Source organism: Rhipicephalus microplus, unplaced genomic scaffold (genome assembly GCF_043290135.1).
Source record: "Rhipicephalus microplus isolate Deutch F79 unplaced genomic scaffold, USDA_Rmic scaffold_133, whole genome shotgun sequence".
NCBI classification, from domain to species: domain Eukaryota; kingdom Metazoa; phylum Arthropoda; class Arachnida; order Ixodida; family Ixodidae; genus Rhipicephalus; species Rhipicephalus microplus.
The window spans coordinates 563,908-580,337 of NW_027464705.1; the positions used below are offsets into that span (position 1 = coordinate 563,908).

General features: G+C 46.1%; 1 protein-coding gene across 1 annotated transcript in view; it reads left to right on the plus strand.

The window, feature by feature from the left end:
* Positions 1 to 4,704: 4,704 nt before the first annotated feature.
* The window catches only part of LOC142790850 (uncharacterized), a 53,382-nt gene continuing 41,656 nt past the window's right edge, over positions 4,705 to 16,430 (plus strand). The window contains exon 1 of the mRNA XM_075885386.1: positions 4,705 to 5,681. Within this exon, the coding sequence (XP_075741501.1) occupies positions 5,571 to 5,681 (111 nt within the window). The 5' untranslated portion in view covers positions 4,705 to 5,570. The remainder of the gene's footprint in view (positions 5,682 to 16,430) is intronic.

Genomic DNA, 16,430 nt, shown 5'->3' on the forward strand with positions numbered 1-16,430 from the left:
TTTTCGTAACAGAATAGTTGGCTTCTGCCTTAGTGAGGGCGCGGCTGGCATAGGCGACCACATACTCCGTAAAACCTGGTTTGCGTTGCGCGAGTACTGCACCAAGGCCGACGCCACTTGCATCCGTGTGCACTTCGGTCGGCGCAGTAGGGTCGTAATGACGCAGTACGGGTGGTGAGGTGAGAAGTTGGCGCAGTGTTGCGAAGGATTCGTCACAGGCTGCTGTCCAATTCGAAAAATCTGCAGGGCCAGCAAGGAGTTTGGTGAGCGGAGCGATGATGTAAGCAAAGTTCCGGACATATCGACGAAAATAGGAGCACAGGCCTACAAAGCTCCGTAGTTCTTTAACTGTTGTCGGCTTAGAAAATTCGGCAACAGCACGAAGTTTGTCAGGGTCGGGAACGATGCCGGCTTTCGAGACGACATGACCAAGTATGGAGAGTTGTTTAGCCCCGAAGTGACCTTTCTTCAGGTTAAGCTGAAGCCTGGCGTTTGTAGACATTTAAACGGTGTTAATTGTCAGAATCGCCCCGCTTGTGCAGCGTATCACAGCAAAGCCGTTACGCTCGAGGTTTGCCTGTGTCGTGTAGATAGACAATTGTTATGATCATCAACTGGCGCGTGCTCAATGACCGCACATCAAAGAGCATTCTGTACAGACAAGAGACGTGCCCACCAGCTCTGCTGTGACGCAGACTTGCGCGACTTGGTTCAAGCAGTGCTAATATTTTATTCTACGATGTGACGATGACAGCTCACACAGGGCTGCGCCTCTACACAAAGCAGTTTCGGCGTCTCTCAAGAACGATCTACGGCAAGAATTTGTCAAACTCCGTTTAAGTGCCTGTTCGTTTTATGCCAGTTTCCGCCATAATGTACGAAATGACGTAGCACGAATAAGGGCGTGGTCCCGTCTTCCTGCCCAGCTTGACATAGCTTCGTCGCCATTGGCGAGGCTTGTCTGCATCGAAAGTTCGCTTACTCCACGATGTATGCCTTGGTGGCCCGATCGGCTGCACCTATATTGAAGCCCGCAACAACGCGTTGATCGCCACCTACGTGCGATATCAATCGAAATGCGATCTGGTGTGCCCGTGGCAACAAAAATATATTCAACTTTTTGCGCATCCCACTTTCCGTAATTCACTGCGTGACAACGATAATATACATGACAGCCATTAACGTCCGAAGGGGAAGGGAAGACAGCTGTGCGCCCTCCAACATTCTGGAATTTCACACACACACACACACACACACACACATTATATATATATATATATATATATATATATATATATATATATATATATATATATATATATATATATATATATATATATATATATATATATATATATATATAGTCTCGCGCCGCACATGTATATATTGCGGTGCAGTGGCGAAATGTGGAAATGAAAGGAGAGCGTGGGCTTTTCCATGTGCACCCTTTCATGCATTTTGCCCCCTGTTTTTATCGCTTTATGTTTTAGGGGCAGACGAAGCTGTGATAGCAACAACTTTGATTGAAAGGGATGACTTCTCGCTGAAATGTCCCAACAGAGAATAAGTACCAACAAGAAGGCGTAAAATAATGGCATATATTTGTGGTGAAAGTGTAGGCAGTACTATAGGCATGTCATCGCTCTCTCGTTTTAGCTTTATACTTCGCCGAGGCTATCGTGCCACGCCAGCGCCTCTTTTACTTTTTGAATGCCAGCCAGATGCGCCCAATCAAGCCGTTCACTACCCTCTCCTCTCGTCCATCACGTAGCCTTCGCGTGTGCCTAGCATTGCGGTCATGGGCAAGAGAAACCACCATATGGTGCCTCACGACTGATATGTGGGTTTCAACGTCCCAAACCGCCATGATTATGAGAGACGCCGTAGTGGAGGGCTCCGAAAATTTTGACCACCTGGGGTTTTTTAACGTGAACCCAAATCTGAGCACACGGGCCTACAACATTTCCGCCTCCATTGAAAATGCAGCCGCTCCAGCCGCGGGATGCGATACCGCCATGTGGTGCCCTACGACTGAAATCATATGAAGTATTTTTTAATGCCAAGCATTTCTTAGCGAGCTTCGGCGACTTCAAGCGTATCTATCTATCTATCTATCTATCTATCTATCTATCTATCTATCTATCTATCTAACCGCTTACGTTTAGGTGATCTCGAGGTCACCCCCTTAGCTTGGTGTGAACCAAAATTAGCATGGGAGGGTAAGATAGTTCGTCGAATATGACGTGCTGGTCAAGACATGAATAATGCCACAATCCCGCCGCGTACGTCGTCAAACACTTCGCGCCATACAGCGGCACATACACACGGGCGGGTATGTGCCGCTGGTATGCGGGTATGTGCGTCACAGGTGAATGACACTTAGTATCTACACAGGAACTACGAGAACACACATGGGCAATTTCAACGCGTGAGCGTTAAGCAATACCCGACGTTGGTAGCGTCGACCCGACGAATGCAAAGAATAAATGTCAGGGTCCCAGCTGGAATCGAACCCAAGCATTCTGCGTGGCAATAAAGCATTTTACCACAGAGCTACGCCAGATCTCGGAACTTCTTTTAAATAGATGCTAATCTTCGTGAAACGTCAATAGTGGTTGCAGTGCTGCGTAAACCCAAGCTTATAAACATTACATATATACTCCTTTGATACAGTCGTCACGTTGCGTTAACGTCGATTGGGGTTAGTTGCCATGCGCTGAAGTTGATTTATGTAGCAGTGTCCAGTGCCTGCATCCTCGCGAGCATCAATCAGCGCTTTATATCAGCTTCTGGTGTTGCTAATACGCATGTTCCAGTTGACGTCGTTGCGCAGGTGCAAGCAACTGGTAATATATCTGCAACTCTTCAACTTATGTCTGTGCGTGCAACATTTGTACATATATTTAGCGTCATTTCATGACGTGTCGCTCAATAAAAAAATTAGAACATGGTTACACTCCGTCCGCATGCTTCGCATAACATCGATTACCAGGTACGTGGGATCTGCCGATTTTTTTTTTTTTTTGTTCAATTGTGAACAGATCTATGGGATGGCTTCTTGCATTCCTTGTGTTCACGATGTTGGTGGTCACGCTGGCACTGTAAGGAATACGGTGTTTCGATATAGGGTGTCGCAGTTCGTGGCGCTATGCGGGCAATCAATGTAGGGAAATAGTCACTGCGGCACTGCTGCACGCGCTCACTTTAAGAGCGCTGGGAGGCGGCGGGGGCATTGCTTCGAGCCTCAAGGAAGGAGCACGAAGGAACAAATCTCACAGACGTATGATATTGGCGAGGCAAACACGTCTATCGCATCTCCGCGGGAAAGTGATCCGACACACGTGTGACGCAAGCAGCACCAATCATGTGGCGTCACATCACGACCACTCCCTGAAGGCGGACCAATAGCTCCCGTTGAGAAGCGCGGGTGCACTGGCATTGGTTGAGGTTAGATGAAGGAAAGGACGCCTAATTTCTGCATCTAACCACAACAAATAAAGAAATGAAGAAGGCATCGGTCGCGCGCTCCCGTGTTCCCTTTCATACAAATGGCGACTGTCCATAGGAATGCACTCATGTCTGACTAAATGTGCTAGGTTTGCAAGGTCACGTGCATACAGTACGGGTCAGTCGAGCGGAAGCTAGGAAAGGACGTTGTGGCGAATTCCGCTCGTCGAGCGGGAGCAAGTTTTCTCACTCCGGGAATCTGCATTCCGCTGCAGCAGATTCGGAGCAAGTATTCCACTGGCAGATTAGGAGCAACCCTCTCCGTGACAGTGTACCGCATGCTCCGTCTTGCAGAAACGAATTTCGCCGGAACTCCGAGAATGCGCTCCCGTCATTTCCGGTACAATCGGGCAGCGCTGTTTCCAGCACCTGCCTGAGTGTGTTTTTTTTTCTTGTTTTTTAAGTGATGCCTTGTGCCCGTGTTTACATTTCTAAATGGCATTGTTTGATGCTTCTGGAGGTGCTGCTGCTGTTTTACTTCTCGCTTTGAGCGACAGCGAGAGCACTAGTTCTGCTAGCAGTAGCAGCAGCAGCGAGGACACCGAGCCGTACTTGCTTTCCCGCCATGTGCACGACCGAAGTTGCCGAAGATAATCGGTTATGTCGAGGAAGTTTCCGGTACTGGTTTAGTGACGTATGTGCAAACAAATTCCGGCGCGACCTCAGGCGGGGCATCCACGTGTTCCACTCGCAGATCTGGCTTGGCGCAATCCGAGTGGTTGCTCCAAGATTTCGGCTGCCGCTCCGGATCTACCAGTGGAATTCACCATTAGGTGCAATTGCATTTCTCGCAGCGAAGCTTGCTGACCAAGTGATTGGAAGTCGAGGGCAGATACTTCAGACTGGACCAATAACTGCTATAGCAGATTTCTGTATCAGTCTACCTTCAACACACCTTGCAAGTAGAAATTTATATTATTTAACGGGTTGATGCCTTTGGGAGTGGAGCTTGCTACATCAGCCCCTCCCATTCGCGTCTACAGTTGTAACGCGTCACGGTTCGCATCATACACCGCGTTTCAAGCCACAGGTTTAAGTTACTGTGTTGATGCCACGCTTAGGTATCCAAATAAGATTTTGTTTCGTACACTTGACACTCTTCACGAAAGAACATTTATGCCAGCTGTTGACCCGCAGGTCGCGGGGTCGAATCCCGGCCGCGGTGGCTGCATCTTCGGTGGAGGTAGAAATGCTGTAGGCCCGTGTGCTCAGATTTGGGTGCACGTTAAAGAGCCCCGGGTGGTCGAAATTTCCGGAGCCCTCCACTACGGCGTCTCTCATATACATATGGTGGTTTTGGGACGTTAAACTTTACATATCATCAGAACATTTATGTCAGTATTCAACAGCTTTGTTCTTTTATTTTATGTCCTCCTTGGCTTTTTGTTTTGAAAGTTTTCGTCAGAGGCATTCTGGTTCTTTCGCGGGATGCTTTTTTCACGTGCTTTTCACGTCCGGAGGGAAAACAAACTCGTCAAACATTTCGGTGTGCTGGATCCTTCGTGCCTTTACAAGATTAAGTTGCACTAAAGTGTCTGTGTTATTTGCGTCAATGTACTTTTCGGTCGGTGATTCTCCGCTGTTCATCCATGGAAACGTCTAAAGGGCTCAAGTTAAATTCTTTTTGGCTGATACAGTCTCCTTCGCATAAAGCACGTAGACCCAACCACATATCGGCTGGTGATGCATACGACAAATTATGCAATAAACACTGCTACTCGCACTCTATCTACATCCAGTGGTTCAACGTATACGTGTGGGCCGCCGTCTTTCGATATGCACAATGTGCGACGGGGGGTGAGCGATCTGTAATGAGGCATCGCACACACGCGCATGGTTGACGGTGGCGATGGAGTGAAGCCGTCACGTGACACCTCCTGCAGCTAGCTACTGTCGTTTTCTGGACGCGTGACACGCTCGCCCGCCGTCTCGCAGCGGTGCTTTCACCGTCCAGCACGCGGCGGATAGCGGGCCAGTTGACGGACGAAGAAGCGAGCAGGAAGCGTGACCCAGCCGGGTCACCGCCAGGCGGAACTTGAACTTGCCTCCTCTCTCTCCCTGCCATGCTCGGAGGAGAAGGCACTAGCCGACGACACTCGGCCAGCATGGTCTCCCGGTGCATCTTCGTCCCGCTCCTCCAGCTGCTCCTCCTGACCGTTCTGGCGGCGGAACCGGTGAGCTCCACATATTCGCAGCCCCAAGAATTCGGCCATCGGCGCGCGCCGAACAAGGTCGCCGTGTGAAGGGCAATTATTCGAGAGGACTTATTTTTGGGCGAGTCAGTGCCTAAATCTGTGCACTCGACTGTGGCGCAAAATACGTCTACAACTTAGTGCTCCTCGGAAAGGCGCGTTCTCGGTAACATGTTATCTTGACCGTGTCGCTCTACGTCAAACATCGGCCCATCACGCATGCATCGATTTTTTTTTCTGTTTCTCCGAGTGTCATTAAGCAGTTTGTAGTCGGCGCTTCACTTGTTCTTTTTTCTTTTCTCCCCCCCCCCCTACCTCTTTCATCACGATATGTATTTTGCACCACAGTCAAGTGTACCTATGCTTATTATTCATTGATCGAATACAACGGACGCTTGGTCTGAGCACTGAGGGTGCATACAGTGTTTGGCTTAACAAAACAGAGCAATAGTACGAGATTGGGGTGTGGATCCAACTAAAGAGTTCACTTCAGTTATAGTATGAGCGAGAACACCATGTAGTCGAAACCTCGGGAGCCGTCCAATATACGCCGTCCCTACTCGTCATATCGTGGTTTATGGACGTAAAACTCTGGGTATTATGGGTCTAAGAAAAATGAATACGGCTCTAAGAAAAAACTCTAGTGTAATGTTATTTAAGTAATTCATGACTCTCCTCGTGTGCTCTATGCTGGAGCGGTTCTATGCTGTTAGTTTTCATAGGTTTGGTCTGGCTTCGAAAAGCGCATACGAATAAATTGCTTCTTGGACCCCACTTTTGGACACAGAGACGGAGGGTACGGGAAACTAGCCAGTTAATTTGGTTCCTGTCGTTTGTAGATCTGCGCGCTTTTTGAAGTCGAACATGTATGCAAGAAATCCCTTGAAATAGATTGTGTATGAGAATGCAACGTGCAGACGGCTTTTATATGGGGTCAGGATAGCTAGTCATAATAGACAGTGACAGCAAACACAAGCTATTGTTACGGGGCAGTCTGAGAACGATATAGCACAGACAGGTAGCAGCCAGTCGTGAATGGGTGCGTTGTTCAGTGCCCATGCTGGAATTCGCACGCTGTTAAACGATTCTTCTTCTTCTTCTTCTTCTTCTTCTTCTTCTTCTTCTTCTTCTTCTTCTTCTTCTTCTTCTTCTTCTTCTTCTTCTTCTTCTTCTTCTTCTTCTTCTTCTTCTTCTTCTTCTTCTTCTTCTTCTTCTTCTTCTTCTTCTTCTTCTTCTTCTTCTTCTTCTTCTTCTTTCTTCTTCTTCTTCTTCTTCTTCTTCTTCTCTCTCCTCCTCCTCCTCTTCCTCCTCCTTCTTTAAGTGCGGAGCGCTTTATGGGGCTGGGCTGTCGTAAGCTGTCGCAATCACTTGGCGCAACGCAAGCACGACCACGTATGGCATAGCAGGCTGTATACCATATTAAGCGCTCGCTCGCGCCAAGGAGAATTCTACATCCTCCTGTACTTCGAGCGCCTTGATGATGATTTAAAGTGTGGATATTGCTGCTGTGGATCGGGTAACAAGACTAAGCAAACCAAGCATCACGCAGAAAAATTGAAAGAAAAAGCAAGCGAGAAATAGAAAGAAGCAGAAAGAAGGGGGGGGGAAAGGGAAGGATATAAATAAACAGAAAATAACACACACACACACACACACACACACACACACACAAATCTGGAAAAGTAACATGAAAAAAAAACAGGGAAAGAAAGAAAACCAAAGGAAAAACCGAAGAACGCTCCGCACTTTTCTCTGGCTTGGCGCCGTATAGGACAAAGCTGCATTGGTTTTTTCGACAAGTTATGAAGCATATTGACAGCGACATCACATCAGAATAGTTTGACCGACCTTCGGAGGAAGAGGCGTTAATAAAAGGACAACTCCAAACTCTTAGCATAAGCTCACAATCACTCAATTGAAAATTGCTCGATTTTCGTTCACCATACATGCTTACATGCTCTTCTTTTTTCGTGATTGTTGCGTTTCACTTTGATGCACGCTTTAACGTTTGACATAGCTGCGTGTACAAGCATTGTGAATTTGAGCTACGTTACGCATTAGCGCGTGCTATCGTTTCGGGAAATGTGAAGCAAATCGGAATCTCTGGAGTTCTGCTTTAACAAGGCGGTGAATCCCTTTTGATAAATGCAAGGTATAAAAATGTTTTTCGATAATCGTCTGATAAAGAAGCAAACAAGATGGCAGAAACCGGAGTCGTCTCGCTCATCTAAGCAACCTTTGGGCATCCCTCTGACATGGACTATTGTACTGCCGTTATCGGATCATATTGCCACAAGGCAGTAGTGGCATTGGGGCATAAAGCGGTCGAGGGTCTCTGTTTGGAAGGAAAGACTACGAAGTGGATAGAGACTGGTCCCAGCCCGCCAGTGTGTCAGCCGTCGCCATCGCATGTAAACATCGTAAATATCAGCAAATATACGTTTCCTTGTAATAATATCATACGCAACGTTTTTGTACAATGACGTACATAACACTTTTTTATGGTAACAAGGTTTTTCGTGCCAGCGTTTTTCTCGTAAATCTTGTCATCTCGTACCTCTTTCACATACGGCACTCATTCATGAGGCCGTGGTGGTCGCATTTTCATGGAGGCGGTATGGTACTGTGCGATGTCAGTGCACCTTAAAAAACACCAAGGGGTTAAATTTCCAGAGCCCTACAGTACGGCATCCCTCAAAATCAAACAGTGGTTTTGGGATGTAAAACCCCGGATATATTATTATTATTATTATTATTATTATTATTATTATTATTATTATTATTATTATTATTATTATTATTATTATTATTATTCACGAGTTTCGAAACATTGCAGAACAATCATCGCGACAAGCCGGATGTGATGAAGCAACTTGCGCAACTTGGAATTCCTTAAAAAAACACACACACATCCACACACTCACATCCACACAGACGCAACCACCCCACACAAAGCGCTGTTTGTAGGGTGTGTTTCTGAATGGATCTGTGTGGGTTAACGGGAGTGTGTTTCGTGAGGGAATTACGAGTTGCCTTAAGTTTCTTCATTATGACAAGTGACCAACTAGTCCAAAAATAAGTTCTAACTGGCAGGATATATTTTGACGTCGCTAATGAATCCGTTACTTATTTCCATCGAACTACAAGTTAAGCAAGCACTCAATCAATTCGAAGTTATTTTGCATGATGATTTAAGAGATAACTTGAAAATTTACCAACTTGATAAAACAGATTTGTCAGAGTTCGGCTCTGGCACTTTGTGAAAGCTACAAAAACCAGTTAGTTTCGAAATCGCAGAACGGCGTCTTGTAAAGGGGTACTGACACGAAAATTTTCAGTTGACGTTTTTGGCGTAAACGAAAGGACAAGACCTCAAGAGCATAGGAAATGTACTGCTACGCATGCACCCTTAAAAAGTAATTACAGTGTGTTTTGAAAGCTATAGTTTCGTATCCTGCTGTACCCCGACGTCACAACATGTTATGAGCTTCCCATCATGCGGTCGGGCAAGATATCGTCATGTTTCCACGGCCGCTTCGCACCGTGGAGACTCTTTTTCTTTGGTGACGCACAAGCGGCCATTTTGGAAGTCATGGTACCTGACATCACCAAACTAGCCACACTGCAGCGTGAAGCCACCAGGATGTGTAATTGACGCCTGACGCCAGGCTGAGTTCTATGGCGAAGGTAGCGCCATGGAAAAACTGATTTTAATATATAAAAATATCAAATATATTTCCAGAATATGCCGAGTGTCACACGTGCTCAAAGCCGTATCTGCATGTTTACAAGAGATTTTTATGGCATCCTAAAGACACCTTCGAAAAATGCTGTCACTACCTTTTTAAGCAAACGCTGTACCGACTGCATCCTCTCAGGTAAGCGCCCTGCCTGGCGATGTCGCAGCTTACCTGCAAAGATGCGTTCCGGAAGGAGAGGGCGCGCGCGGTCAGCGTTCACAATGACGGCCGCGCGGTCACCGCCATTTGATGACTGCTTTTATGGCGGTGCACTTATGAAACCTTCTGTTGTCCTTAGAAGTTGACAATCAAAAAAAAATAATAAAAAAGGCCCTTAAAGGTGACCTTTAAGAACGTGTCGCATATTCGGGAGCGTGCTCCCTCTTAATAGCGGTCCTGTGTACGTGACCTTGTACTTACGCGATGGCGTCAAAGCGCTCGTTTCACAGCAATTGCAGTGCCGGCGTCATCGGTCGTGAGCGAAAAAAATCGAGATATAAACAGGTGAAATAAATAATAATGAAACTTTAGTTTGAGCCGCAATCGAACTCAGAGTAACAAGAATCATGATCATCATCATCATCATATAAGCATACTGGCTCACTTACGGAGGTCGCGGGTTCGATTACCGACGACAGGTGACAATAATTGTCTCCAGGAATCTTTCGCCAATCGTTCACATGCAGCGAGAGGCTTAATTTATGTACACGAGAGCGCATAATTAATTATGCCGCCGTTGCCGGGATGTGAACCAACCACACCGAGAAGGTGGTGATGTGCGAACCTGCGATCTCTCACTCGACTGGCGCCGTACCGCGTGGTAAGAATAATCGATAGGGTACCGACACAACGGAGAGTTTACGCTTTGTTGTGTGCAAGCTGTACAAAAATACTATAGTTCATAGAGTTAAGACGACTGTAGAGTTCAGTCGACCAAACGACCCAGCAGGTTATCGTACAGGATACTTAACAATAGGCCATATTCATATACCATCAATCAGGTGATGGAATGAATGCGAGGAATACGACCAACTTTTATACATAGCCTCCATAGATTACGAGAAGGCATGTGATTCGGTCGCTGTATCAGCAGTAATGCAGGCACTGCAGTCAGGGCGTCGGCGAAGTACATGTAAACACTACCGGAAGAAATTTACAGTGGATCCACAGTGACCATAGTACCCCATAAAAAAAAAAGGAAGCGCTAGGCCTGCGCGGAAGGAGCAGCGCAGTCACAGCGAAAGCTAGAAAAGCGGCCTTTCAGAGCCTTTTCTAAATAACAAGACAAGACAAGATCCTTGACGATGTGGCGCATACCCTCGTTGGAGGATTGGCCAAAAACCGGATAGTTTTCATGAATTTCTTCTTTAATAACAGATTCAAATTAATCCATTTACGAAAAATAAAAGAAAGATGCAACAAGACGAATTTGATGGCTGAATCGTAAATAATCTGTAGTGTAATGCAATGAAGCGTCGTATTTGATTTAATATGATTTTGGAAATTTCAAAATCTACCGATTAATGATTCTAACACTTAAACCTCTTTGAGCTTTTGACGAACTCCTGCAAAGCGTCAACCATGTTCCCGTCGCTGTGGCCTAGGCACAAAGCCCCGAAAGAAAGCACATTTTCAGCATTTAAATCTATTCCGAGATGGTGGCAAACGGCACCTAAAGTGTTTTTACGTAAGGCAGAGAATCTATTACAATAAATGAGAAAATGTTCAGTTGACTCATTTACTCCACAAATAGGACAATGAGGGGAGGCTGCCAAACCACCTCTGTGTAAATATAAATTCAGCGGTGGAATTTGACAGCGAAGTATATAGTGATTGCGACTTCCGTTCCTCGCGTTTGACATATTTTCATATTCCAATGGCATAACAAGTGCTTGAATTCTGGTGCGGCTGTTAGTGAAGGTGTAGAAAATTCCTCTAACAGTCTAAATACTCACTGGGTAATTGTTGCAAGCACACTTGCTGCGTACCCACTACGGCATTAATAATAATAGTTTCTGGGTAGTATACACCAGCATTCACTATGCTATTTTTCGTCATTCTTTTGAGAAGCATTGTGTCCGCTAAACACTTGCAAGGAATTTTGTGCCAATTGTTCATGCAGCGGCCGACGACGATGAGGAATTATGCCTGAAGTGGGTATGTGCCACAGTTAATAGGTGATAAAAAAATCACAGCATATTCATGGAGTGAATTATGATGAGTGGGGCGAAGCGCTGGAGGGTTATATATACAAATATTGTATATATTTATACAAGAAATTCTACAATTCGTAAGTGGTAGCTATAAGTCGCTTCCGGTCCCCTTCTTTATAACGACGTTATGGTCGGTGAGTGGTGGATCGGTGATTACGCATAGTGGGATGTTTGCAAGGACGAAGTAGTGGGCAGTTTTAAAAGGGTGAACTATAGGTGGTCACATATACAAACAAGGAATGGACACTGAGATGGTTCTTTAACTCGCACCTGCATACAATTACACGACCATCTTGCATTTCATATTGGCTACTTCTCTACAGTATTTGCTTCATGGTCGGTGAAGTGGTGGATCGGTGATGGGGCGTAGTGGGATGTTTGCAAGGACGAAGCAGTGTGCAGCTGGCAGAGGTAGAAATATAGGTGGTCATTACATACATACATACATACATACATACATACATACATACATACATACATACATACATACATACATACATACATACATACATACATACATACATACATACATACATACATACATACATACATACATACATACATACATACATACATACATACATACATACATACATACATACATACATACATACACACATACATACAAGGGATAGACAGACCCACGTCTTTAGGAGCTTCGCCCCTAAAACAAGCTTTTGTAATGGGTTGGATAATTGGACGACCCACTATAGTTACGCTATTCGCATTGTGTGACGCCTGGTTGTTCTTGCGCTGTTCTAAAACGCTTTATTACTCATAATTACGCGATTCCTTTCCTCACATCAGGCTTGCCTAAGGCAAGTTTGCAAACAAGTCCCAAGCACCGGCGTCGCTCAGTGGTAGAATGCTGGACTGGCACGCAGCGGATCCGGGTTCGAGCCCCACTATGTCCTTGGTATTAAATTTTTTTAAGGGTGAAGCTCCTTAGGGTGGGGGTCTGTCCTTTCTCCGTTGTTGTCGTACGTAGCAACCAATGGCACATACCCGCTCTAGAGTGGGTATGTGCCACCGGGATGTGAGATGGGAGATGGCGGTACTTGGAGCGTTAACTAGATGGACGCACGGACGAACGCATCGACGGACGGACTAGCAGACGGACGGACGGATGAACTCACGGGTGGACGCATGGATGATTGCGCGGACGGACGGAAGCAAGAACGAACGGACGGACGGACGCTTCGCCCCACTCATCATCATTCACTCCGTGGAGCTGCTGTGATTTTTTTTTTTCTTATTTCGCGATATTGGTTACGGACACCGGCGGTGGCGGTAGTGGCGCGCGTGACCCGAGTTTTGATCATATAACAGCTTTCTCTGTAAACGCGGCATAATCCCAATAAAGAAAGGAGGGTGTGAGGCAGAGAGACATCATCTCCATAATCCTATTCGCCGTGTCCTTACAGAAGGTTCTGAAGGCCTTAGATTAGGAAGAGTTAATGGAGAGTACATTAGTATAACGTGTGATTCGCTGATGACTCCCCCGTCTGCTTGCTCGTACGTGTATATAAACGGAGTGAAGCGCGCGCCTCAGTCTCAATGGTTCACTGGCTGATGAATGTGGAAACAAATGGTTAATGTAGAAATCATCGTCTCGTTACTAATTTACGCCATTTATATTAGTATGCCGTGTACTCTTGGTGCAAGAAATGAATTCGCATTTCCTCACGATTCCCTTCGGGGAGGTGGGGGCAATTTTTTCTTGCCTTTTACTTTTGGCTAGCTTTAGTTTCTTGCTCCACTGAACAGGTGGCTGGTATGAGAGAGAGAAACAACGTTATTTGAGGTGTGAGTAAGACCAATAGATATATTCTTCCGCCATCTTGTTGGTGAAGACCGCTCACGCCAACCGCACCCGAAAGTGGGGAGGCGGGGGGGGGGGGGGTATTATAGTTAGGGTTGTAAATAGGGAAAATCAGTAAACCTCAGCTGATTATACCGTTACTTCCAATGAACAAATGATCTATTTTATGACCGAAAAACAAATGTTGCTCCTTTGGATACACAGCCACGATAGTTCTTAATAAAAAGAGTGACAGAATCCAAATGAAGAAGGGTGTAAGGCAGGGAGACACGATCTCCCCAATGCTATTAACCGCGTGCTTACAGGAGGTTTTCAGGGGCCTAGATTAGGAAGAGTTGGGGATAAGAGTTAATGGAGAGTACCTTAGTAACCTGCGCTTCCGCAACGTCATTGCATTGCCGACTATTTCAGAGGATGAATTGCAACTAATGATTACTGAATTAGACAAGCAGAACAGAAAGGTAGGTCTTAAAATTAATATGCAAAAAAAAAACGAAAGTACTGTACAACAACCACGGAATAGAAGAGTGCTTCGAGATAGGTAATAATGCAGTTAAAGTTGTAAAATACTACGCCTACTTATATGGCAGGTTATAACCATGGAGCGGAACCACGAGGTTAACTAGAAGAATAAGAATAGGGTGGAGCACATTCGGCAAGCACCCTCAAGTCATGACTAGTAATTTGCCACTATCTCTCTAGAGGAAGGTATATGGAACAGAAACCTGGAGGCTTACAAAGAGGGTTCAGCTTAAATTGAGGACGATGCAGCGAGCGATGGAAAGGAAAATGGTAGGTGTAACCTTAAGAGACAAGAATAGAGCAGAGTGGATCAGGAAACAAACCGGGGTTAAGAATATCATAGTTGAAATCAAGAAGAAATGGAAATGGGCCGGGCATGTAGCGCTTAGGCAGGATGACCGCTGGTAATGAATGATAACTGACTGGATTCCCAGAGACTGCAAGCGGGTTATTGGGGGAGACAGAAAGTTAGGTGGGCAGATGAGATTCGGATGTTTGCGGGTATAAATTGGCAGCAGCAAGCACAGGACCGAGTTGACTGGTGGAACATGGGAGAGGCCTTTGTCCTGCAGTGGACGTAGTCAGGCTGACGATGATGATGATGATGATGATGTGATTTTTTTTTTACTTGGCCTTTGTTGTGTTAGGTTATCACCTACAAAGTCTGTAAGTAAATCCTCAACGCAAACAGTTTCAGTAGTGAGGGCTGCAGTAGATTATTTTGTTAAGATTGCGCGCAAGACACGAACATTACAAATTCGTCTATAGAACTTACGTGGCCGCTAGCGATAACGCTGAAGTATTCGCCGGCACATGTATAAATGCCGACGCGCGCGTCGCCGCTTGTCAGTTGATCGATCCACTCTGTTCGCTGCCAGTGTGTACCGCTGTAATCTGACCAGGGGCGTAGACGTGCCACACTGGGAACGTACCCCTCCCCCTCCCCCCCATTTTTTTCGCCGTGCATAGAGAGCGAAAAATGACCATTTTAAGGGGATTCCCCTCCCAAAATCAGGAGGTTGACCCCCCTCCCCCTCCGAAAAAAAATTCTGGCTATGCGCCTGAATCTGGCTGTCCGTTTACCGGCCACAAGTTCTCCCAAATGAACGTTTTCATCTTGGACATACTGTCTGCTGCCTTCGTCAACGTCATGGCCTCGTGATAATATTCAGACAGTGGAGAACGGCGCCGAAGAGTCCGAGTAGAAACGACCTGCAGTCGCCGGAGGAACGAGAGGCGTCTATACAACAGAAAGGCGAATACACTGGTAATCCGTCCCATGTTTGCGGCCCCACAAATTTTATGGCGAAAGCCCTAGATGCCTTCGAAAATTGACCGTTGGTGGCGTACACACGTGACGAAGTACTTTCATCTCGTGATGACGTCGTAGATTACCGAAATTCGTGCCGTCATCAGGATGTCATTACATGAATGAAATGGTTGCTTGGGCGACTTATAACGACGTATTCCTCACATCAAAACAGCGCAAGAAGACAAACTACCAGTGTATCCAGCAGCTGTGCCTGTGCAGTATATAGCAAAAGAAGTAACGACAAAAATTGCAAAAAAAGCACAGCCATACATCAACATTAAGATAGCGCACCATGGACATCACGTGTACAAACATCCTGCAGAAAATCAATTTCTTTCTGTGGTGCAACTATGGAAGGTCTGCTGACATGCAAGATACCAAGCCTTTAGCTATTTTAGAGGCTTGAAGAGCTTCGCTTATCAGCTGGTCCCGATAACCATTTCACGTCGCTGGAAGTCGGGAACGCGGCTGTATACTCTCGGCAGTGAGTGCCATGGTGGCCCAACACCGTTGAGGAGACACTGTGGGGGTGTTTTTTTTCAGCCGCTATAGTTAAAACACCGGCACGTTTCGACGATGTAAACCGCTTGCCGCAGGACATGGGCACAGGGGTATACACACTATCCCTTCAATGCAAGGAAGGAGTTTGTCACAATGCTGGGTGTGCAGGGCATGCTCGATCTTCCTGGGAACCAGGCTTGACGCCCTTACACAGCCTAGCCAGCCTTTATGGAGCACAGAGAACCATGCACCTCATGTCGGTATGATTGTCTAATCACGTGGTCGCGCATGATGCCGTTCGATGCGTTTCCCCGGTCGCTCCTTTTCTGGCTGCGTTGGTGACGAAGAAGCGGTCATTTTGAACATCATATCACCGCACGTCATCAAACTAGCCATATTGGTGCGTGAACTAACCGGAATTGACGCCTGAGGTCACGCAAGTGATGATGTCAGTGGGTTCGCAATGCGAAAGTGAATTTCAACGTCCAAATAAAATATCTTATTAGCACTTACTGCCATCACAGGAGATTTGTATGGTGGAGTAAAGTCACCTTCTAAAATTGACGTTTAAAGACGGGGAAGTGGTTTCCTCCTCGCCTTTGCTACCGCTCGTACAGACGA